The sequence below is a fragment of the Erpetoichthys calabaricus genome, chromosome 5 (genome assembly GCF_900747795.2).
Source record: "Erpetoichthys calabaricus chromosome 5, fErpCal1.3, whole genome shotgun sequence".
In the NCBI taxonomy this organism is placed as follows: Eukaryota; Metazoa; Chordata; class Cladistia; order Polypteriformes; family Polypteridae; genus Erpetoichthys; species Erpetoichthys calabaricus.
Window position 1 is genome coordinate 251,949,286 of NC_041398.2, and position 23,868 is coordinate 251,973,153.

The 23,868-nt window shown below is 51.2% G+C and overlaps 1 protein-coding gene across 1 annotated transcript; it reads right to left on the minus strand.

Moving 5' to 3' along the window:
• Positions 1-409: 409 nt before the first annotated feature.
• vegfc (vascular endothelial growth factor c) lies at positions 410-21,494 on the minus strand. Its single transcript, XM_028791148.2, has 7 exons — positions 20,866-21,494; positions 13,284-13,500; positions 12,129-12,319; positions 10,723-10,862; positions 7,503-7,612; positions 6,451-6,778; positions 410-726 (listed from the first exon to the last, which is right to left on the minus strand). The coding sequence occupies exons 1-7, from the start codon at positions 20,977-20,979 to the stop codon at positions 624-626; spliced, it is 1,203 nt and encodes a 400-aa protein (XP_028646981.1). The 5' UTR covers positions 20,980-21,494; the 3' UTR covers positions 410-623.
• Between the last annotated feature and the right edge of the window lie 2,374 nt (positions 21,495-23,868).

Here is a 23,868-nt window from a genome sequence, read left to right on the forward strand (position 1 = left end):
TGAGACTCACATTGTTGTTATTTATATTTATGTTCATTTGATTCAAACTCGTTTGTTTTCTGTGTGCTTGCATTTTACGTGAGGACTTGGTGACGAGCGCCAGACAAAGATAAAGTGAAAGGACGGTGACACTGTGTGGAAATGACAGCTTCCTCCACTTAGACAGGAGCAGCACATGTGGTGCCATCCTGTCATCTCATCTGCTGCCCCCCAGTGTCCTTCGTGAAGGAGTGACAGCACGAGGTGGTGAACTGGCCGGCCTGATGGGCACACATGGGCACTTGCTGAGGGCCTCTTCTCATTTCCTGTCACCTTCTCCAAGTCCCCAGCGTCACCAGGCCTCATTCTGTACCCACGGCTCGTTGTTTCGTCTCGTCTTTTGTGCCTCTTCGCCTGCAAATGCCGTCTGTTGTACAATACAATTTTATATTTTATTTAATCAAGTTTAAAATAATACAAAAATATGAATCACAGTGTAAATTTACGATCGGCTATGAAAATAATGCTGCAGACATTTAGTGGCAATAAATTAGGATTCTTCATTCCCCACCCCCGCTTGGTCAGTGTCCGAGAGGCCTCATCTGAGGCGTGTGAGCGCCAGGCCGTCCGTGCCCACTGGGTCCTCATCTCGACGGCCTCCAGTACGTGGGCACGCAGTGGCAGACTTCCTCGCTGAAGTAGTATCCCGTCTCACAGGCTCGCCTTCGACAAGGTGGCGCGTGGCAGCTGGGGAGCAAAGAAAGAAAAGTTAGAATGGTGAGGCTCCATGCCCCTGCACCTGGGGTCAGCTGGCACGTGCCTGGGGAGGTTGAGCGTGGGCGTTGTGGACACTGGGTGATTCACGCTTGACCTCAGGACATCTGCGTGTGGCTGGGCCCTTGTAGCGATGACCTGCACGGCAGCCCACTTGCTGGCACCAGAAGGGACACAGGAGAGATACGGGTATCGTCACAGCGGGCATGGTGGGTACCACCCACAAGGCGATCTTCCCTGCTTGTCATCCTGGCTGCTCCCAGGCTGTAATGGAGAATGGAGACCACAAAGCCCCTGGTGCAGCAGGCATCACTGGGGACAAATGCTGAAGGCGGCCAAACAAAGCCCCCGTTTGCACGATGCCCTGGGTGGGTGACCAGTTGTGTTCTCCAAGGGTGCGTTTTTGAACAGATTTTGGGAAAGAAAACACAAAGTCGGAGTTCATTAAGGCAGAACTGAGCTTTTGAACCGGAGAGCTGCCTCCTCTGCTCGTTTCTGGTGACCTTCTGCTTTCTGAAACCCACCTGATTGGTGCCCCCCTCGCTTGTCTTTTGCTTTTCTTTGTTCTCCTCTCACTCTGCAATGCCAATATCATGTGACCCACCATTCTAGCCAACGGGCGAGCTGTGACTGGGCAGGACTGACCAATGAATGAGCAGGAGGCGGGTCCTCCCTAGATGTTCACGAGAGGATTTATTTAACCGTATTTTATTAAAACTGTAGATTATGGGATGTCGCGCGTGTTCCCCGGGACGCATGACATACGCGTGAGACGACGCAAGTGAAGGCCGTGTCACATTGAGTGACTTCTCAGGCGCTTTTCAGTCGTAGCCTTAATTTACACATAATGAGCCAGTCAGAGGCAGTTGGTGATGCCCGTCTGTGCCCGCCGGTCGTGTAGTCTGATATCCCTAGCGACTTGCCCCTCAAACTGGGCCGTGACAGCGGGCAACCGATGCAAAAAAGAGGAGATGCTTTAAACACTAAAACAGGTCAGAAAAAGGCGCCATTCCTGTTAACCCTTTGTACAGCACCTGGTCCGCCAGGCGGCACGCTATTGGCTGTCGAGTCCAGCTGTGCTGCGTGGGCAGCAGGTGATCGCCACATGTGACGTGGACGGCCATTTCCAACAAGGCGGCCAGTCTGACAAACCCAACGGTCACCTGATGTGAATCTCGACCTTTTCCTTTGCTGTTCTTCACCGTTGCTCTCCATTAAAGTCTCTTGTCCATTAAACATTTTTAAAATTTCCATTCACCATAAAAACGTGAGATTAACAATTTTGGTCAGTTGATCAACTCAAGGAAAGTAACAGATAAGACAAACTACAACTGGGGGGAATATTTCAGACAAGATCAAATATTTGGAGTTTATATTATAAGCGTATATATATATATTTATAAGTAGAAATGTGCTACGAGTCTGGGGGGCACGTCGGAGGGTCTGTGGCTCAGCGCTGCGTTACCTCACAAGACGCAAGATTCGAGTGTCCGGTGGCTGAGTAACAGGAAAAGCATCAGGCCTTCACGTGCCACGTGTCCCCACTGCCCTGGATGGCACACTTCAGGGGGCGTTAAGTGCATGCGGTACTTTGGACAGAGGGCACGGCGCCTGTCGTGTGGCATCATCTGCAAAAGCCAACAGCTTGATAAGATCAGAGCTGGCAGTGACGGCGTGCCAGGGGCATCATTGCGTGTATTTGTTGTATTTTAATGTAAGTTATAAGGGCGGTTGAGTTCCTTCTTAGGAATGGCAGCGTTAAACTCTTTCATTTTTAGTTGCTTTGATGTGTTGTAGTAAGTGCAGCGGCCGAGAGTCTGAGCTGCCAGCGCGTCCTCGAGGTCCTTCGTGAGGCCATTTAAGTGACATCAAATGGACGATGACAGTCACATATTTCACTGATGTAAGTCTCGAGTCAGATTAGGGTGCCACTCATCGCCGAGGAGACCAATTCCGATAGCCGCACATGCTGTGCCCTCCACGTGCCACATAATGCGGACATTTCACATTACCGTTGAAGAGAGAAGTTGGCACTTTGTGCTGTGCCTGTCAAGGGGCGCTGATGTGCCAACGTGCTTTACATCACACAGTTTAACCAAACGTTTGAAATGAGTGCCAAGTGTCACGTGCCAAGATTTCCTGCTCTTGGGTAGAACTTTAGAAACATTCGAAAAATCTTTGATCCTAACTGGCCATCCAGCCCATCAACGCTCGCCAGCCTGGTCCACCCAACACCTCCAAACCAACCTCAAATCGAGATCTCAATGTCCCAATGTCACTTTCCTTCATTCCTTTGTGGAATTGTAACCTTGGCATCGTTACCCAGAAGCAGAGATGCCACTCTTGGAGATAAGTGAGAGCGCTGTATTGAATTAGCAGTGTGACGAGAACTTCAAGTGTCCATGTTCAAAAGGTGGCACTGAACTCGAGCTGAAGGCCTTCCGGATGAATGAGCGATTACAGACGACACACTTTGATCCGAGTCCTCTTTGAAAGTGCCAGTGTCTGCTTACGCCTTTTATTTTTGGTTCTTCTCTCCTGGCACAGGCATGTAGAAGGCAGGGGCCATGCAGATAATGACAGGAAGAAGAAGCAACTCCAGCTGGGGTACCAGCTTACGGGCACTGTGGTGTAGCGGGTCCACAGTTCACATCAAAAGGGCCAGTTTGCGGCTTAGCAAGGGGTGTGCTGGCGTGTGGCCGAGCGGTTCTCGGGGAATTCGTGATGCGGGCGATTCTCACTGAAGGGCACAGGTGAGGTGTCGTCCACGTCCGTAATTGTTCCCGGGAGCTGCTAATCATCACAGCTGATCCATGTCCCCGTCATAAATAGAACTGCAAGGTGGCCAGCGGTTGGAGGAAAAAAAAGAGAGAAAGAAACAGAGGTTCGAGAGTAAGAAAGAAGGCAGGAAGCCAGAGGAGAAAGCTGGTGTGTGAGGAACGAGAATGAGAATGAATGAACGAGAACGAGAATGAGAACGAATGAATGAGAATGAGAACGAATGAACGAGAACGAGAACGAATGACAATGAGAACAAATGAACAAGAACGAGAACGAATGAACGAGAACGTGAATGAGAATGAGAACGAGAATGAATGAACGAGAATGAGAATGAGAACGAATGAACGAGAACGAGAATGAGAACGAATGAATGAGAATGAGAATGAGAATGAATGAATGAGAACGAGAACGAATGACAATGAGAACGAATGAACGAATGAACAAGAACGAGAACGAATGAATGAGAACGTGAATGAGAATGAGAACGAGAACGAATGAACGAGAATGAGAATGAGAACGAATGAACGAGAACGAGAATGAGAACGAATGAACGAGAATGAATGAACGAGAATGAGAACGAGAATGAATGAACGAGAATGAATGAGAACGAATGAACGAGAATGAGATCAAGAACGAATGAACAAATGAACGAGACAAATGAACGAGAATGAGAACGAGAATGAGAATGAATGAACGAGAATGAATGAGAACAAATGAGCGAGAATGAGAACAAGAATGAATGAACGAGACGAATGAATGAGAACGAAAGAACAAGAATGAGAATGAGAACGAATGAACGAGAACAAGAATGAGAACGAATGAACAAGAACGAGAACGAATGAACGAGAACGAGAATGAGAATGAGAACGAATGAACAAGAACGAGAATGAGAACGAATGAACGAATGAACGAGACGAATGAACGAGACGAATGAACGAGAATGAGAATGAGAATGAATGAGAACGAATAAATGAGACGAATGAATGAGAATGAACGAGAACAAGAATGAGAATGAGAACGAGAATGAGAATGAGAATGAGAATGAGAATGAGAACGAGAATGAGAACGAATGAGTGAGAATGAGAATGAATGAGAACGAATAAATGAGACGAATGAATGAGAATGAACGAGAACAAGAATGAGAACGAATGAACGAGAATGAGAACGAATGAACAAGAACGAGAATGAGAATGAGAACGAGAATGAGAATGAGAACGAATGAGCGAGAATGAGAATGAATGAACGAGAACGAGAACGAATGAACGAGAATGAGAACAAATGAGCGAGAACGAGAACAAATGAACAAGAACGAGAACGAGCGCTCGTAGGCAGCTGGAAGGTGAGCCCCAAGAAGAGGGTTTGGCTGACACTCGGTGGGGCAGAAGCTGAGCGGTCAGGGAGCTGGAGTGACCGGTGATGACGGACGGCTCGCCATGGAAGACAGCGGGATTCGGGAGGCTTGGGTGGTGAATTCCCTGGCATGAGCGTCCCGGTCGTTAGGGAAGCCAAGTCTCGATCTGGAGAGTTCGAGAATGAAGCCAGGGATCAGGAGTGTTTTTCCAGTGTGTTTGTTTGAACCTCCACAATTTCACTTCTGCTTTTATTTGATTATTTATTGAATGACTTTTGAGACAATGCACTTTATTTATTTATTTGGATTCTGCTTTGTTGTTTTGCACCATCCCCTCGCTCCATTTGTTGTGCCTCACTGCCGAGCTCATGGGAGCGTGGCGAGAAGCCACATCGTCACATCAGCGCTGGCACCAGTCAACCCGACTCCAGGAGGACTCCATGGAGTCAGCGCCCAGCGTGGGCTCTGAACGTAAAACTCTGGGCTCAGATGTTTACTGGGATTTGATTTCTTACTGAGTAACTAACAGCAAGCAGCGGTGTGGCATCACGAAGTCAAATATCTGTATGTAGCGGGCACTGACGTGTGACCGCAGACTGGCATTGGACGCTTTGCATTTCATCTTCCACCGTCCAGTCGCCATGGAACAGCCAAGGCAGCAGGTGATTGGGAGCCGCATCTGCCCTGAAGGTGGCCGATACCCGCGGAGCGACGTGGCGTTTCGAGCTGTGCCCTCCACCGCGCTTGACAATCTCGAGTTATCTCGCAGTCTTTTTGCCTCAGCGACCACAAGCATTTCCTTTTCCAGTTGTCTTCGAGCAAGTGACTATTTTTGAAGCAACACACACAAAGCAGGAACAGATGTGACGAGGAATGGCAGACGGGAGAGGAAAACAGAAATGTCTTGGCATTCTTCACAATTTTAACAACCGTGATCACTGACTGTGCCATCCGGCTGTGGCTTCGGCAGACTGGCACCCAGCGGCCGTTTGAGACCACTCGCTTGGAGGCATGGCCCACAATGAAATCAAACCTCCTGAAGGAGGTGCCAGGGGAGATGGCAGCCCTCAGTGACATCACTGAACTGCTGCTTGGCTCTGCGGTTTTTCTGCTGGGGTCCTCATTGGGGTTTTATGGTTCGCCATCAAAAATGTCTGCGTGCCTGTGGGTCAGAAATGACAAGGTGCCCCACAGTAAAGTCATCATATCAGAATACAGCCAGCGCTCGTCGGAGACAGCGAAGGACAGAAAGGTCAGTGTGAGGTGCTGATCCTGCAAGGTGGTCCACTGTGACGCGTCCCACCAAGCCTTGAAGGGCCCACCGGTACCAGCACCTGTGAAGGCATTGTGGGCCCTGCTTAAAATGGCGCAGCCCGTCAGTACTGGACATTGGCATCAAGTGATGCACCACCCAATCACACCAGTCCTCCGGCCCCCCTACAGTATCACCACACAACACTCTGCCCACACTCCGCCTCACCCAGTCCTGCACCTCCCTCATGTGAGTGCCCAGCTGATGGGGCGACTACAGTGGGGGCAGACCGAGCCGTGCCCGGTGGTCTTACCTGCACGTCTGAGGCCGGAATCTTCGCCCTCGAAGAAAGCACTTGTTGGGGGTCTCGGTGCATTCGCATGTGCACTTGGCAGGGTTCAAAGGCTGGTTCTTTGGGCAGCTCTTGGCACAGACGCACTGGCACGTGCTCCGGTCCAGGACTCTGTTGGGCCCGCAGGAGGCCGCTGACAGCTTGCACACACACTGGCAGCTCTCCCGGTCCAGCTCCCTGTTGGGCCCGCAGCTTGAGGGCCTCAGACCACCCTTACACACGCACTGGCAGCTCTCATCATCCAGCTCTTTGTTAGGGCCGCAGAGGTCACTCAGTCCATCAGAGGAACCTGCACAAGAGGACAGAGGAACGTCACAGAACGGGCATCAGGGACACCACAGAAACGCCAAGGCCCAAATGAGTGGGCGGCAGCGACCGTTGACGGGGTCCACTCTTTTAGACTTAGCAGTGAGCAAAGGACCACACTAGATATACAAGATGGGCCTAATGGTCAGTGGGTGGGCTCCTGCTGGGGGGCTGCTACAGCCTGAGTTGTCAATGAGACGCTGAGCCACAGCAGGGTGCAGGCTGGCCATCTGGAAAGAAGAAATGTGTGGCCGTCTATTAGCCGGGTGACGATGTGGCACTCTGGCCCTGCTGATGGCCTCGACCTCAACAGGACACCGCGCTGCTCTAGTCAGTCCACTCTCACCTGTGTTCAGCTTCACTGTCACCGTCACTGTCACTGGCACTGGAACTGGCACTGGCACTGGCAAGGACTTCCGTCCAGCCTGGCTTAGGGGCTCACAGATTGACATCTTTTACCTTTTCTTCCCTTCATTAACTCTCTCGATTCGTTTTGTATTTTGATGTTCGGTCACCCTGCCCTCTTTTGTCCTCCCGACTCCCCATATGGTGGGTGCCCGAATGCCCATTAGAGTAAAGGACACCACAAGCTGCTTGCCCTGCTGTGGGTCTCGGCCAGTGGTCTCTCTGTTGATGACTCCCAAAACACAACGGCTCAGTGGCTGAACTCCTGGCACTAAGGACTCATCAAAGAGAAGCACACTTACGGGAGTCTGGGGACGGAGGGGCAAACGTGAAATCGTGCTGCACCACACAGCGGCACAGGGGAACACTCCAGACGTGGTCTTTGGGACATGTCCTGTTAGCTCCGTCACACCTGAAAGAGGACAAAAAATAAATAAGCTGAGGCATCAGATGGCATCAGAGACAAGCAAGGAAAGTACAGTACTGGGCACATGTCAGGAAGGAAACTCAAAGGATTTACAGGGGCATTGGCTGGCAGCCAAACAGCACAGCAGCAACACACTTGGCAATGCCAAGTGACACGTACAGGGTACACGTCTGAGGACTGAAGACAATGAAAGGGGGCAAACTTGAGTTCCCTGGGCACACTCGGGTCAAGTAGGGTTACGAGGCTCGGTCCATTGGAGACTGGAGGGTGAAGCCCACTGCCTAATCTGGCACCATCAGTTGGACACATCTGTAAATGCATTCAGATGGTCCAGGGATCAGAACTTCTACATCTGCTGTCACTGAGATGATGAGATATAAAAGGTGCTATATAACAGATAGATAGATAGATAGATAGATAGATAGATAGATAGATAGATAGATAGATAGATAGATAGATAGATAGAGTGAAAGGCGCTGTATGATAGATAGATAGATAGATAGATAGATAGATAGATAGATAGATAGATAGATAGATAGATAGATAGATAGATAGATAGATAGAGTGAAAGGCGCTGTATGATAGATAGATAGATAGATAGATAGATAGATAGATAGATAGATAGATAGATAGATAGATAGATAGATAGATAGATAGATAGATAGAGTGAAAGGCACTGTATGATAGATAGATAGATAGATAGATAGATAGATAGATAGATAGATAGATAGATAGATAGATAGATAGATTGAAAGGCACCATATAACAGATAGATAGATAGATAGATAGATAGATAGATAGATAGATAGATAGATAGATAGATAGATAGATAGAATTTGCTGAGGTGGGTGTTGAAATGGCATGTCATTCACTTTGGGCTCTTCCTGTAATAACATGTCACTTGGACTGCTGCACAGAGAGCCATCGCCTAACGGAGAGGTGACTAAAGTGACATGCAGGTAAGCGTCCATAGGTTACTAAGACCCACTGACAACAGAAGAATGAATCTGTGGGATACCCAGGGTCCTTGGTAATGCTACATAGGATCTAACAGACCACGCAGACCCTCCCTGGCATTCCCTACTGGTGACAGAGGCTGCACTGCCCAAAGCTGTTTGTCATCATCCAGCCATGTGGCTCCCACAAGTGGAAGCAGGGATTAACCATGGAGGCCTGATTGTGACCTGCTGAGCGCCCTCTGGATATTGCAGTGAGATTGCAGCTCAGTGGTGACCCCTGTTGTAATTCTGGCTAAGGAAGGGTCCGAGTATCCCATTAATAGCACAAAAGGAGCTCCAAGTGGCTCGTGGGTGCGTGGCACCACTGTGGAGTGAAGGCGATGAGAGTCGTGGTACCCGAGTCACTGCTCCGATTCGCAGAGTCCACATCTGGCCACCTCTGTCTGTCCACATGTGACGTGGCAGCTGTGCCCACTCAATCGGCCGGCCTCCCTCATCTTTTCCATCGTCCAAGAGACCACGTGGCTCTGCTGTCATCCAGCACATGCAGCCCAGGCGTCACGACACGCCGCCGTCTCGTGCGAGGCCAAAGTGCATTTCTGAGGCTCGCATTCTTGGAAGTTTTCTTTAATGACACAAAGATGTACAGCACGAGAGCGAGCGAGCGAAGCACGGCAGGGGGCTTCATTTCAAGTGGGCCTGCAGGCAGCCACACAAACCCGAGAGGACGCCTGCTACTCGCCGGCTGGTGTGTGCTCAGCTTTGGAATGCGTTTTAGCAGAGCGCCACTCGCCATGTTCAAGTGTGAGCCCACTGATGATACCAGGCTGTGCCCCCTCACCCACTGATGATAGAGGAAGCCTCAGAGCTGCTGGCTTTAAAAGATGGGAGGCACGGCAATGCTGACCAAATGTCCAAGTAGCCCCTCTACTCTTCGTCGTCCAGTGTTGTGAAACATCGGCTGGTGAGTGTGATGAGAACGTGCCAGCGAACTTGGAAGTGGGTGAATGGACTGGCAGAAACGCAGCCAAAAGGACACCAAAACAAGCCTGAGCCTTTGATGAACGTCAATTAACCGGTCAGCCTTCCTCCCCATCATGCACCTCAGTTGAGGGACGCCGAGCACGCGGATTAAACGTTGAGGAATGCGCGGGTGCTCCTCACTCGCTGGCCCCTCAGCAGGACGTCCACACGGCAGCCGGTCCACGCACACACATGTGGACATGTACATGTCTCGCTAGGCCGACAACATCTGCTTTTTCTTAGGCATTTCCTGAATGTTTGAAAGCTCAGGGGAGACGCAGGTTCCAGAAAATTCTTTTATTGTAAATCATCTGGACAGTCGTTGTGTTTGAAGGAAATGAGTCGGAATGTGGAAGTACTGCTCGGATAGACTGGCCGGCCCTTCGGCAAGATGAAATGATGCAGCACTCCCATGGCTCCGTGTGCCCCCTCTAGCGAGGACGAGCCGAGCAGCCCACCAGGGAGCGGCCGTGTCCGAGGATCAGCTCCGTCATTTACAGTGGCACACTGCTACATCTCAACAACATGGACCTCGGTGCAACTCCCAGCCTAGTCACTGAGTGGACTGTCTGCTCCTCTCAGCGAGATGGCATTAGACTAACTGGTGGCATCCCATCCAGGGATGGTCCCTGCCTTGTGCTTGTGTGACCCTCGGCTGTCCATCACAGGGCCATCTGTCACCTCTATGTCCACGTAGCCCCATGACAGGGAACTGTTTCATCTACCAATTCAAGTCCAGCTGAAAGGTGCTATGGCGCTTTGTTGTCACTCACTCTGTCCTTGCTGTTCTCACTCTTACATCTGCAGATGTCCCTATTAGCCATCATGTAAGCACAGTGGACCATAATGTCCCTGAAGTCCTCCCTTTTAAGGTTCTCAGAATGCGTGTGAATCCTGAAAATGAGACACAGTGGGGCCCACTGACACGGCCAGCATGTCACAGCAATCTCTTACAGTGGCCAATACCCCTCACTAGGGGGCGCCGTGAATTCAGTCAAACTATTGCCATAGGGTGTTAGCTGGCAGGCCCAGCCACACTGCCAGATGACATTTCGGCAAGTAGGCCAAGGAAGATGGCTGCCATCAGACGGGACGATAAAGAGGTGCACTTACTCTGCCAGGGATCTCCTGATGATGGAGTGCACTTGTCTATAAACGTCCGGCTTAGACAGGCAGCGGCATGCTGTGTGGTTGGCGAAGCTGATTGTCACTGGCTTTGGCCGCTGGGACAGTGGCACGACAATTTCAAAGAGCTGGACAGGGAGAGAAGGAGAGACAAGCATCAAATGAAGACAAGCATCAGGTATGTGGCGTGACTCGCTCATCTGAGCCACCACCAGGCCTCGTGCCACACTGAAGCAGCAGGTGGATGTGGGCGAGACAGAGGGCATCGCTGACCTCTGGCTCTCTGTGGGACATTCAGATGGGAGCAGGATGGAGGGTCCCACCAGTCAAATGGCACAAGCAGACAGAGCAGCCATAGAGGAGATGAAGCTCCACCTAGTGGTCTTACCCGGACAGCACGTACGGGCACAAGAGGAAGCCGCCCGTCTCAGGTGCTCCAGCTACTCCTGGGGTGCCTGACCCTCTCCTGGTCCTGCATCCCCAAAGCACGTGGCATGCTGAGTGCAACTGTTGGCCACAGTGGGGACAGCTGTGGGCACTGCCAGTGGTGTTGATGCCATTTAAAGGGGGCACCACAAGCCAATCAGAAATGAGGAGCCACTGAAGTGGCAGGACGGGACAGGACTTGCAGCTCGTTCTCCAGGACTAGTGGCCATTTCAGTGAGGTGCCATGTGCTGAAGGTTTGTGTCATGCAGATAACTGGCCTCTCTGCTCATATCAATGGTGTGCCCTTTCCATGGCTGCCAATGCCCATTCTTTTCAGAACTGGCCTTTGTGCTCAGTGCCCACCAGTTTGTATCTGGTGGCTGAGGTCAGAAGCATAAAGTTTGTATTAAGGGTCTGTTGGTGGCCTTCAGCGACGTGCTCTAGAACAGCAGTGGTCTCACAGTGATAGTGGTCCTGGTGGGGGACCGTCATGCCCAACATGCGTGCAGATACTGTGGGATGTGGGTACAATTGATGCCCTGACCCCCCTTCCAAGTTTTTGGCATGTCCTTCGGCTCAGTGGCTTGGCCAAGTAGACTGAGCCACAAAGTAATGCTGAGATGGGCGCGGGGTGAGAGCCCTCACCTGGACATTGATGCCCTTGGACCCTGAACTCTCCCTGAACGGTGTTGTGGTCCCTACTGCAGTGCGAGGGTCTGGCTTGGCCCACAGCTCCATGCGTATGGCAGGCACTTGTGTGTTTTGGCACGTCAGCCTCAGATGCCACCTCGCCCTTCCCTTTGACGCAGGCAGCACAGCTGATTTTCTCATTTAAGGATGAGGTGCACTGGGCATTTTGGTTGGCTGATCTGGGGTCTGAGGCTCACACACACACACAGAGCAGTGCGGCGGTGGGACGGCGGAGTGAAGCCCACACAGTTGCGCCCCCTGCGGACGACTCACTTACGGTTTTGCTGACGTAGGATGTGCTGATGTTCATGCACTGAAGACCCTCGCTGTTGCAGCAGCCCCCACATCTGTAGACAGACACGCAGGTGGGTTTAAAGAAGGTGTTGGCAGCCGCCCCAAACTCCTTTCCAACATCTAAACAAACCTCTCGTGGCATGCACTGGGTCTTTCTCCACTCCGCCTCAATACCTGTCAAACACACGGCCACAGGTCAGAGACAGAAGAGCGCCATGCCCGCTCACGCTCTGTGTGCCCCAGCCAAGGCGAGCGCCCCTCCCCCTGTTGTCATCCTGCTGTCACCCCTGTTGGCACACATTTGAATATGGAGGGAGGGCGACCAGGTGGCGAATCAGCTTACACTTTCTTTAGACTGGCTTTTTGTCGGGTGGACAGACGACACTTTTGCTGCCCACCAATACCAGGATGAATCTCACTCTGTGGTTTGGGGTTGGGGGGTATTTTTTTAGCTCATGCCCTGTATAGCCGGAGTGCTCCCTGGCGCCCTCTAGTGCCGGGCTGCAGCTAGGGAGAGGACAGAGGCCCGCGCGTGCCGTCAAGCGTGCCGCCAAGTGTGCCGTTCGTGTGACAGGCACACTTAAGGATCAATAAGACTATTTGGCTTTGGCAGGGCTTTACCCAAACGGATGACTTCATCCTCGCCTGCTTTTCATTTCCCTTTCGTACGATGCCATTGCGTAACGCGGCCCCCTCTTCATGCCGCTGGAATGCGAGCGAGTCGAGTCACGCCGTTGCCCTTTCGTTCAGGCCGACGTAAACAGCACACTTAGCAGTTTGGTGGCGTCTGTACGTCCGCCCGTCCGCCTGCCCGCCTGGGAGAGGCATCCCTCCAAGCAAGAGCCACGGGCCTACCAAACTTGAGCGGCCCACCTGCGTCTTGGCTCTTTCTTGTCACTTGGTCACCTTCGCTTACCTTCACCCAACTCCTCGTCTCATTTTGTGGCATTTCACTAAACTGGCATTTATAAAGAGCAGAGTGCCAGGCTCCCTCGGCGACTCGCAGGTCAAACTCATGGCCACGACTTTTAACAGGACGAGCCCTTCATCAGCAGCAGACCTGAACGGCTTGTGTGGTCACTGAAGTGGACGTCATCGTCACACCCACAAAACAGCAAGGCCAGCGCTTCACACTTACTTTTAAAAATCTCAAAGTTGTAATGTGCTGCGGCAAACGCCATGGGCTCATCTTCTTGTCCCGGGTCCGAGGCACTGGGCTCCTTGAAGTGGAAGCGTCCCCCCCTCTTTGACTGGCACTTGAGCATCGTCCAGTACTCGGGGTAGATGATTTTCATCAGCTCGTCCACACTGGATGCCGATCGCAACTGCTCTTCTATAGTTGGGACAGGATCATCCTGGGGACAGAAGCAGAAGTTTAGAAACACTGAGGGTGGCAACAATGCAGATCAGAGTGGGATTCGGCCCTGATGGAGAACTCTGATTAGATAGGGCACTCAACCTCACCTCCTGGCACTGCTGCCCCCTCTACTCACAGAAGCTTGGCCGCTGCCTCTGGGACCAGATGACCTGCCTGCCTCTTTGCAGACCCGGATGTAAGCGGAGCTGACTACCCATCCCAAAGCCACACCTGAAGGTGCCAGTGATACGTAGTGCCCAACTACCCTCTCGCCCTCTTCCTACTGGCTCACCACTGCCATTCCTTGCGGCAATTGGGTTTCCCAGACTTGTGCCTCCACTCACTTGTAGTAGATGTGACACACTGGCCACTCGAGGATGTCCCCCATGCCCACATACTCAATTTGCCCTTCAGTTTGCTGCCTGGGCGTCTCAGTGTCTTGGCTATGCCAGTCTACTTCCTGTTCTCAAACCTCAGTGTCCTCCCCTAAGATGCCACTTCTTAAGAAGCCCAAAGAGGCCATCGGTGGAAAGAAGAGTAAGTTCTTCGCCACTAGAGGATGACCAACACCAAAGCTAAGCCTGGCACCTCTACCAGCACATGCAGTTTTTACCTGAAGACCCTCAAGACGTTTGAATCCCAAAGTCCTCCCTCAAGCTTTTTTTTTCGAGGTGGTCTTGTCATGCGTACAATCTTCATATGGCCAGACCTAGAAGAGGACCATAACCTGATGTTTGCAAGGGGCAGAAGGTGACTGCAAATGACATACAGGAGCTAAAAATGCCCAACGTACATCTCTGCACCCGCCTTAAAAGCTGCCCGTGGTCACCCATCATATAGTTTTGGCTCGAGTCCTGCCAGATCTCCTCATTTAGTGATGCCGCCTGCCAAGGTGCTTCATCGTGTTTGTGCTCCTGTGCCCATTCTGAGTGTGAGCCATCGTTTGTTACCCTTAAGTCTGGATTTGCCCCGACATCTTCTAAAGCGCAGATGCTCCCCTGATGGCATCTTTTGGTTGTTCCTTGTGACTAAGCATCTCACTGTGGACACTCGCCATTCTTCCAGCAGGCCTGGCATTTGTTGGCTTCTGGGTGTGTCACTGGTGACAAACCTGTGATGAACATGCAGGTTCCAAGAACCTGGTGCCAACCACTATGCCTACCTGTCTTACTATTTAATTGAAGCCCCACCGGGGTGGCTAAGGTGCAGCACACATTGGGAAATCTGAAGTGCCAGTAAAGCTTGAAGTCCTTATGGCCCCCCGTCTAGCGGCGTTCAGAAAGTTATGAGCCTCTGAACTTGATGCCACTCAATAGGGACAAAAAACAATCTGCGCTTGATTAAAGCAAACAGCTGATTAATCTACATTTTATATAGCGCCTTTCACAAATGTCAGACTGGAGAGTGTCAACAACAAAAGCCACGCGCTGTAGGTGACGTCAATGAACACAGCCTCTTTCAAAAAGGTGCTACATAAAGGGGTCCACTAGTGTCTCGTCACTTCTATGATCGCCTCTCGAATGTCATGCGCTCATGCTGCCAGCCTGGAGATGTGCCATCATTAACGCCAGGGTGTCGAGTTCATGAGACGAGAGCTCCACAGTGGCACCATGCCAGGCCCTGCCGCTCGAGATGACAGCGTGGATGAAGAACGACGAGGCCGACAGCTGCATGACACGACCGGAATGCACGCTCGTCTCCATGCTGTTTGGACAAAAAGGCGCACAAATGAAGGATTTTACGGCTCGCGACTTTTAACCTCGAAGATCTCAGCAAGAAAAAATGTTGCCTTTCCAGTTTGGAGCCAGCAATTAAAGTTTTGTTGCCGCTTTTGTGATTAGAAATGTTTGTGGCTCAGCATTCACCGGAATTTAACCCTGAGCTGGAGCAGCCTGGCGCAGAGCCGCAGCTCACTCAGCTGCCAGGTGGACCCTGCGAACAAGCATGCCAATGTGCATGCCAGTGTGCATGCCAGCACAGTCTGTTTGTCTTATGCCCCTCACATGTACTCTGTGTGCCCAGTATGGCTCATGCACTACATGGTTCTCATGTGTCCAGTGTGTTTTTGTGCCCATGGTCTCCGTATGGCACACGCCCTTCATATGTCCAACGTGTGTGCCATGTGTGCCCCAACACATTCATGCTTGTCTGTATTCCTGCTGCTGTGGCTGGATCTATGCCAGTCATATGCCCGTTACATTCTGTGTTTCAGTTTTTTCTGGGGCCTCAAAAAATACACATGCTCTGCCACTGCCTGGCACCATGGCTGTTTATGATCGGCCCAGAGGCTTGCCTGTCACTAAACGATACGCCATCTCACACGTCATGTTTGCTTTTCTTTGGGTGCCTTGCTGCCACCCACTCTGCAGATAGAACTGACCGTTGTGGCTCTCAGGCTGGCATACCTCATGGATGATTTTCACTCTATGTGCCAAATTTCAGACATAACTGCAATGCCCTAGGTGAAGAGGGGTAGTTTATGAAGGAGCGATGCCAGCCCAGTTGCCCCGTCTACAGATTATCAAGCAGCTGTGCTATTTTGGCTCTGACACATGTGCAGGTAACCAAACACAGCTGACAGAAGTGCCAGGGGGCAAGAGGCGCGCTGCTTGTTTTCTTTCTCCGCTCGCATCTCAGAGGTTTCTCTTGGCAACTTGGCTGCTTCCGTTGCCAAGTGCCGGCGTGTTATGACATTTTCTACTCCACCTTGACCGCAGGCCAAATCTCAGACCTGGCAGCAGGCACAGGAATCTGCCCACTTCACCACTGCAGCTTTGTGCCATGAGACATCCTAATAGGTTGGGGACCACCCCATAGCCAGACCTGCCCAAGTCTGAAGTCACTGAAGTGGACAATGGCCACACGGCTCATGCCACACACACAACATGGCATGTAATCAGTGTTTGTAAAATGGAGTGCCAGGGGAGTGAGGGCAGGGCATGGCATGCTGTCGAGGTCAAATCTGAGGCAGAATTGGAGGAAATGTGGAAAAATCCGAGAGCCAACCGGAGACTTGAAGGAGCACGAAGTGCGGTACACAGAGTAGGGTGATGACTGGGACCTGGCAGTGGTCCCGAGATGGAGCCAAGTAGTAAGAAAAGTGGGCAAAGGACTGCAGAAGGGTGGCACCATATACAGAGGTGACGGAAGGAAGCAGCTCATTGAGGGTATCAAGATGGCGGCAGTCAATCCACTTCATGAGCCACCTGAGATTTGGGAGTCCAATCCCCATAGAATCAGGTGCAAGTCAAGAACCAACCTTAAAGTGGGCATCCTTTCATCGCTTGGCATGCTTATGCATATTCAGCATTTGCACATGCCAGAAAATGTTAACAGACCAATGTGCAGTGGCATCAAAAAAGGCAAGTTCAGCGGGCAGCAACAGCATCACTGACCACCTAAATCCCCCAAATCAACGGGACACCTGACCTGGTAGGTCATTCGTTCCTTTACGGACACTCAGTGGCAGGTGGAAGCTGATACTGGTGACCAAATGTGACAAGACACGGGTGAAGGCCAAGGGCACATCCTATAACAACTAAAAGGACAAAAGCAAGGAAGTGTGGAGACAAAATATAAAATTAAAGTCAAGCAGAAGGATGGTGCCAGTCATGGAGGAGGGGAGGAGCGATCTGCTTAACACAAAATGGCATCTCGGTGAGGCCCTCACGGCAGCCCCTGCAAAACAGGACACCCAGACCCTCATTTCTGAGTCCCAGATGTGGGGTGCAAGGAGAACGCAAATGAGAAGGTGGGTACAGCACCCCCTGTTGGACACCTGTCAGCTCCGCAGTGTCACCTTCAGTCCCACTCACTGGCCATTTGTGTTTGGCTTTTCCTTTATGGCACCCAGACTACCCATGGGACATCATTTTGAAATTTCGCTTCATTTTGTGTTTATTTTGACGCAGAGTTTCCGAAATTCATTCAGTCAGAGCTTTGTGGCTCAGCCTGCTGCTGCCAAGGCCTCAGTTGATGACAAAGGGTCTCGTTAATCGCTCAACCGAACAACGGAAACGCCTGAAAAGACGAGTTTCATTTAGGAAAACAAATGGATCCACACTCCCGACTTCTGGATCTGCCTAAACGGACATTTGCATCATCGAGTGACCCGCTGCTTTATGGTTCTGGTTCAGTGTTGGCGCATAAACCTCCGCTGCCCATCAGTAAAAAGAAATCTTTGTTCAATTAAAACAAACAAAAACTAATCTAAGTAAACCTATCAAAATCAATCAATCAATCAACAGCTTGCAGAAAGAAGTGAGGCTCCTCTTGAGGCAAACCCTGCAAATGGGCAGCACCTCCTTAGGGGTGGCGTGCCATCTGCCGAGTGGACCTCATGGCCGACAGACAAACCAATAAATGAGATGGATAGACAGAAGAGAGACAGGGAAGGAGCTTCTGAATATCAGAGATGTGAAAGGAACGCCATGACAGACAGACAGACAGACAGACAGACAGACAGACAGACAGACAGACAGACAGACAGACAGGGCACCCTTCTCTTCTGCGCGACTGGTGCCCTGCCTCCACCATGATATAGCGCCTTTCACATCTATCTATCTATCTATCTATCTATCTATCTATCTATCTATCTATCATATAGTGCCTTTCACTCTATCTATCTATCTATCTATCATATAGTGCCTTTCACTCTATCTATCTATCTATCTATCTATCTATCTATCTATCTATCTATCTATTTTATAGTGCCTTTCACATCTATCTATCTATCTATCTATCTATCATATAGTGCCTTTCTATCTATCTATCTATCTATCTATCTATCTATCTATCTATCTATCTATCTATCTATCATATAGTGCCTTTCACTCTATCTATCTATCTATCTATCTATCTATCTATCTATCTATCTATCTATCTATCTATCTATCTATCTATCTATCTATTTTATAGTGCCTTTCACATCTATCTATCTATCTATCTATCTATCTATCTATCTATCTATCTATCTATCTATCTATCTATCTATCTATCTTATAGTGCCTTTCACATCTATCTATCTATCTATCTATCTATCTATCTATCTATCTATCTATCTATCTATCTATCTATCTATCTATCTATCTATCTATCTTATAGTGCCTTTCACATCTATCTATCTATCTATCTATCTATCTATCTATCTATCTATCTATCTATCTATCTATCTATCTATCTATCTATCTAATAGTGCCTTTCACATCTATCTATCTATCTATTTTATAGTGCCTTTCACATCTATCTATCTATCTATCTATCTATCTATCTATCTATCTATCTATCTATCTATCTATCTATCTATCTGTCTGTCTGTCTGTCTGTCTCTGATCGTCCGCCCAGTTTCATTCCGCCATCCCCACCAGCCAAACAAGCGGCACGGCACCTTCAGCTCGTCCATCCAGCGCGCACAGTCACGCGGATACCTGCGCAGGTGTACCGACGGGGTTCTCCTCAGGAGGCCGACAGCAGCAGACGCGGAAGGGCGCTGGACAAGCGACGAAGAAAGAGGGCAGGACTGCCAGCCCCTCGAAAGGTGAAGCCCCTGGCACTCCAGCGCTGCCGCTCAGTGCGCCCCTCGCTCTTCTCGACTCCGATCTTGTGCCCTAAGATTGTTTGTCCTTCAGTCCCATGAATCCCATTGTTAGGGATAAGCTGCCCCCCTGCACCCGGGACGTGGCTGTGCGTTTGGATCGTTGAAGCCTGCACCGCACGAACCTCCAGATCGACACCGCAACGCCTTAAGGGCCAGTGAAGTGGCGTCATTGACGTTGTCTGTGCTTCTTTAAATTCACACGCGACTTCTCTCTTTCGCTCTTAGCTGAAGAGTCGCTTGCGGTCACCAATCGCACTCAAATCCCGTCATTGAAAGGTCAGATTATAACAAACATGAGCGCCGGGCCTCTCCGATGAATACACGCATGGGAGGATGCTGAGATGGCGGGAAGTGCCTGGTGGTCGTTGGCACTTCGTTCATCCCCCCCAAGAACAACAACAACATGGAGTTTTACACTATAGCACGGTGTGCACAAACACGCTGACCTTCTGTCCGGGACGGGCCGCTGCCTTTCTGAGCGCATCTCCTTCTCAGCACATTGAAGGGTGGAGACGTGCGGCCACGGGACGGCGTATCTGTGAACGCGCTCAGGTGAGTCTACCTATCGTGCCAGATCCGCCACATGTGGGATCCTGCCAATGCAGAAATCAGTATGTCCGATGCCCTAGTTTGGCCCACTTGCCCCTGCAGGGCACACGGTGGGGGGGGGGGGGGGGGGGGGGGGGGGGCTTCCTTCTGCCTCGAGAGACTCACGATTGCGCAGCAGGACGTTCTCTCCCACAGCATTCGCCGGCCGCCCTGCTTCCTCCAGCTTGAGCTCGTTTCACGCCGCTTAGGCTTTGATTACTAATAACAGACTATTAACATACCTGCAGCAAAAGCGGCCGACACTCCCAGTTTCGACACATGCCCGCTAAATACCTCGGGATCTCCTCCAGAACAAAACAATGAGCTAAAACAAGCAGAGGTGCCACAGTCAGTGTTAGATGTGACAGACGGCGCACATCCCTTTGCAGAACTCCTTTGTTGACTGCAGGGTTGCAAGCCATACATGGACCATCCCCAGTCGGAATACCAGCCCACCTCTTTGCATTTACTTACGTAGCTGACGCTTTTATCCAAAGACACTTTGACACATTTGCGACCCCGCCGGTTACATTCCTTACTTTGTTTCGACATGGAGCGCAGAAGGTGAAGTGACTTGCTCAGGGTCACACAGTGTCCGTATAACGGCATTTGAACCCACAGCCTCAGGGTCCTCAGTCCAAAGTCTTAACCGGTACGCCCCACTGCGTCGTTCACATGCCCACACTCAGCCGGGGGCCCGAAGTCAAAGGCGAACGGCACGCAGGGCACGGTGACCAGCGCGGAAACTCGGCGAGTTGCGAAGCAGAATCCCTAACTAGCGCGACAGCTCGTCACCCTCAAGCAAGCCTCGCACGGAGTGGCACATCACAAGGTGCGATGAAAGGACAGCTCAGCGAGTGAAACTTTAATCCCAGCCTGACCCTCCCCGGCACGCGCCGAGTCCCATTGAGGGGGATCTTCTACCGTGACAAGCGAGGACTTTCACGGTCGTTAACGTGGAGTCAAACAGGGCGAACTGAACGTTACTGGAACTCCCCGCCGGCGTAGGCGCTTCGGGGCCAGTCACACTCTGGCATGCCATCCGGTCTTCCGGGGGGATTCCCGGCCGACGGTGCAGCTCACCTCTCCCGGACTACTGAGCCCCGCAGGCTCTGAAATATAACGGTCCTGGCAGGCTAAGCGCCGGGGCGGAGCACACGCACAGGGCGCCTTACTCACCTTTGTGTCCCCCTGGTCCTGGTCGTAGTCGTAGTCCTGTGTCCACTCGAAAGCGGTGTCACCGAAAGCGACTGCAGTGTAGATGAGCAAAAAGGAAAAGTCCAGTAAGTGCATTGTCTGTTTGTCTCAGCCCTCAGCGAGCCAAGCAAATGGCGCAAAAGCCTTCCGGGCCCGGGCTGGATGCAAACTTCACTCGAATTCGGGGACCGCGCTCGATCGCTCCGGCGCTGCTGCACACTTTCTCCGCGTCACATGAAACGGCATGGAGCCCTCCGGACTCTGGAAAGAGCGACCATGGAAAGGGTGTCGCTGTGGGCGATGCTTGCTCGTCTCTCCGCCGTCCTCCTGGCGTAGCGCGATCCCCTGCGCAGAAGCCGTCGCTGTGTGCGATCCAAAGTAAGGAGACTTCAGATGGCGTTAAAATCCACAAGAGCGCCGAATGGCATGTTTAGTGCCGATTAGCGGTGTCCCCCGTCTAACTTCCTCCTCCTCCTCCTCCTCCTCCACCTCCTCCTCCTCCTCCTCTCCTCCCCCAAGAGCCGCTGTGAGGGCCGACCGCTTTGCTGCTATTTATACAAAGGCGAGGGCTGAAGCAAAGGAATTGGAGTTGGGACACGTGCGCTCCTCCAGGAGACCTCCTTCACAAACCCCATGGGGTCTCGAAAATATGAACCCCCTGTGGCTTCCAGTCTTTGATTATTATTCTATTATTATTATTATTATGATTGAATCTGGAGACTCCGCCTTGTTACTTTTCAGGTGAACAGCCGTTCTACGGACTGCGGGGCCAGGACACGTATGGGGACAACGGACGGCACCCTAATGAAGTGCTGAAAGGAGCTTCGTCCGAAACAGGAGGCACCAGATATGCACTGGCATGTGGCCGTCGGTGGGCCCGAATTGGCAAGGGCTCTCCAAAACGTGCCAGGAAAGCAGCTGGTGAGAGTGCGCCACACCTGCACCAAAGGTTCCTGAGGCGAGTGGACATGTGGGTCGAGGCATCCTGGAAAGCAGCTCTTATCTCCTTGGAATGCCATTCAGTCTTCCATGCTTTTGATAACATTCCTCAGGTTTGTGATATCAATTAGGATTTCAAGAGGTTCAGTCAGCCAGAGTGTCAGCTCAACAGCAACATGTCAGTTAGATGGACTTGGCATATCTGGGGAGTGTGCGTCAATATGTAGGTTGGTGAAAGCCACAGGTGCACATTCGGTGAAACGTCTGCTAAGGGACGAGTGCTGAATGTGTTGAGATGTCTGCGCTGGAATCTCGTCGTTGCCACCAAGGTTTGTCCCTACCCAAGTGTACAGTCCACAGATGCAGATGCTGATCGTGTGCCCCCTCTGTGCCCAGGACAGCCTCCTGGGATAGAGACAGGTGGGTGCCATGAACACCAGGCTCCTGCCCAAAGAGTTTCACTCAGGGGTCAGCCAAAGAACACAATTTGGTGACGGGTGGCCCACAGCACTGGTGCTTCTCCCCTTGCGCCCATGTCTTAAGCACTCAGGTGCACGCTGTGCCCTTTGGCTTCTCTTTTTACGCCAGCAGTCATTGCATGGGACATCCTGCTGCTCTGGTTTCACAGAAACGAATACGTGGGGAGCTACGGAGGGTCAGCAGCTTAGCTCATCCACTTCCAGTCCTCCTCCTCCTCCATCTCGGCTCGGTCTGACTGTTTACTAGAGCAGACCATGTGAGGTGCAGTTCGTAAAGGTGGCACAGCATGTGGACCCCCACACCCTGTCCAAAGGTTCGTTCTATGGCCGTGGCCCTTGGGTGTGTGAGGCGCAGCGCTGTCTCAGATGACTGACCCCCAGGGGTTTGTTGTGTCCTCCTCTCTTGCCTGCCATCACAACTCTTCTGTTATTTTATTCCTGGTATGGGTAGTTCAGTTTGCCAGTCTGTCTATGGTGGTCTGAAACCACACTGTGGACTTGTGGCCAGTGGGGTGTGTGGGGATTTGTGTGCCAGTTCTGGATTAGTCAAGTCAGGCAAAAGAAATAAGAACAAAGTGAAAGTGGAATGGGATTGTGTGCCAGGAATTAGTGTGCGGGGTACCAGAGATGGGCACTGCAGTGTATAACCAGACGTCCAGTAAAGGGGTTCAGACTTTCTCATTTGCATATTCCCTTGTTGCCCAGCCTTTGGCTCACACAAATCAGCAGGTCACCCGGGGCAGTGCCAGTCACGCAGCCATTCAGTGGATAGTGAAGGGTAAGGTGGCACCTCTGGGATTTGTAAGGCTGTGCAAGTGCTGACTTACAACCCTCAGGGCCACACTGGCTTTGCCGTTGAGTTCACTGTCACTCTATGAAGTCACCTCTTGTGACTTGTGATGTGGAACGTGACTTCCTGTCATGCTGAGTGTGTTTGCTAATAGGATTCAATGTCACTGCTGTTCTGAAGGAATCTGAAAGCTGTAGTGAAGGACCCTGACAGAATACGTGTAGCAGATAGGAGGTAGGAGGTGGCATGGAACATGGGCACAGTCTTAAAATGTGTGGGCAGAGCTGACTGGCCTTTTTGATGGGCAAAAAGCTAACACGCGAAGCCTAACTTTGAAGGCTGAGGATACCTGAGGGAGATTGACAGCTGGTGACCTGCAACATGAGAGGGCACCAATGCCAGGCTAAGAACACAAGGGCATGAGCTAATGGACTTGATACAAACCACAAACACCCGGTCCCCACTGGGAGTCTTCATAATGGCAAAGCTGACATAAAAGAAGGATGGGGCCACCAGAAGAAATAACTGCAGTTTGAAGGGTGATGGCATATTGATCGACAAATCGGGCGATTAATTAGTCGGCTGATGACCCACTGGACATGTGAGCTCAACTGAGTGTGTGTAAGGTGGGCACATTGCCGCAGTGAGACGCCGTTGACAAGATGACAGCCATCAACATCTCAGCAGGCTGTGGGCTGAGAGCCAATGAGAGGAGAACAAAGTCGGGCCGATGCCAGCTGTTTGCCGGGTGCCATTGTACATCTTTTGCTATTTGGG

What these genes read in the sequence shown, in the direction of transcription:
- vegfc (XM_028791148.2), bottom strand. Translation starts at nt 20,979, where the DNA reads ATGCACTTACTGGACTTTTCCTTTTTGCTCATCTACACTGCAGTCGCT. An exon ending in CAACTTTGAGATTTTTAAAA is followed by an intron (nt 12,320 to 13,283) that starts GTAAGTGTGAAG and finishes TGTGTTTGACAG; the next exon opens with GTATTGAGGCGGAGTGGAGA. An exon ending in ATCAGGAGATCCCTGGCAGA is followed by an intron (nt 7,613 to 10,722) that starts GTAAGTGCACCT and finishes GTCCTCTTTCAG; the next exon opens with GTGTGACGGAGCTAACAGGA.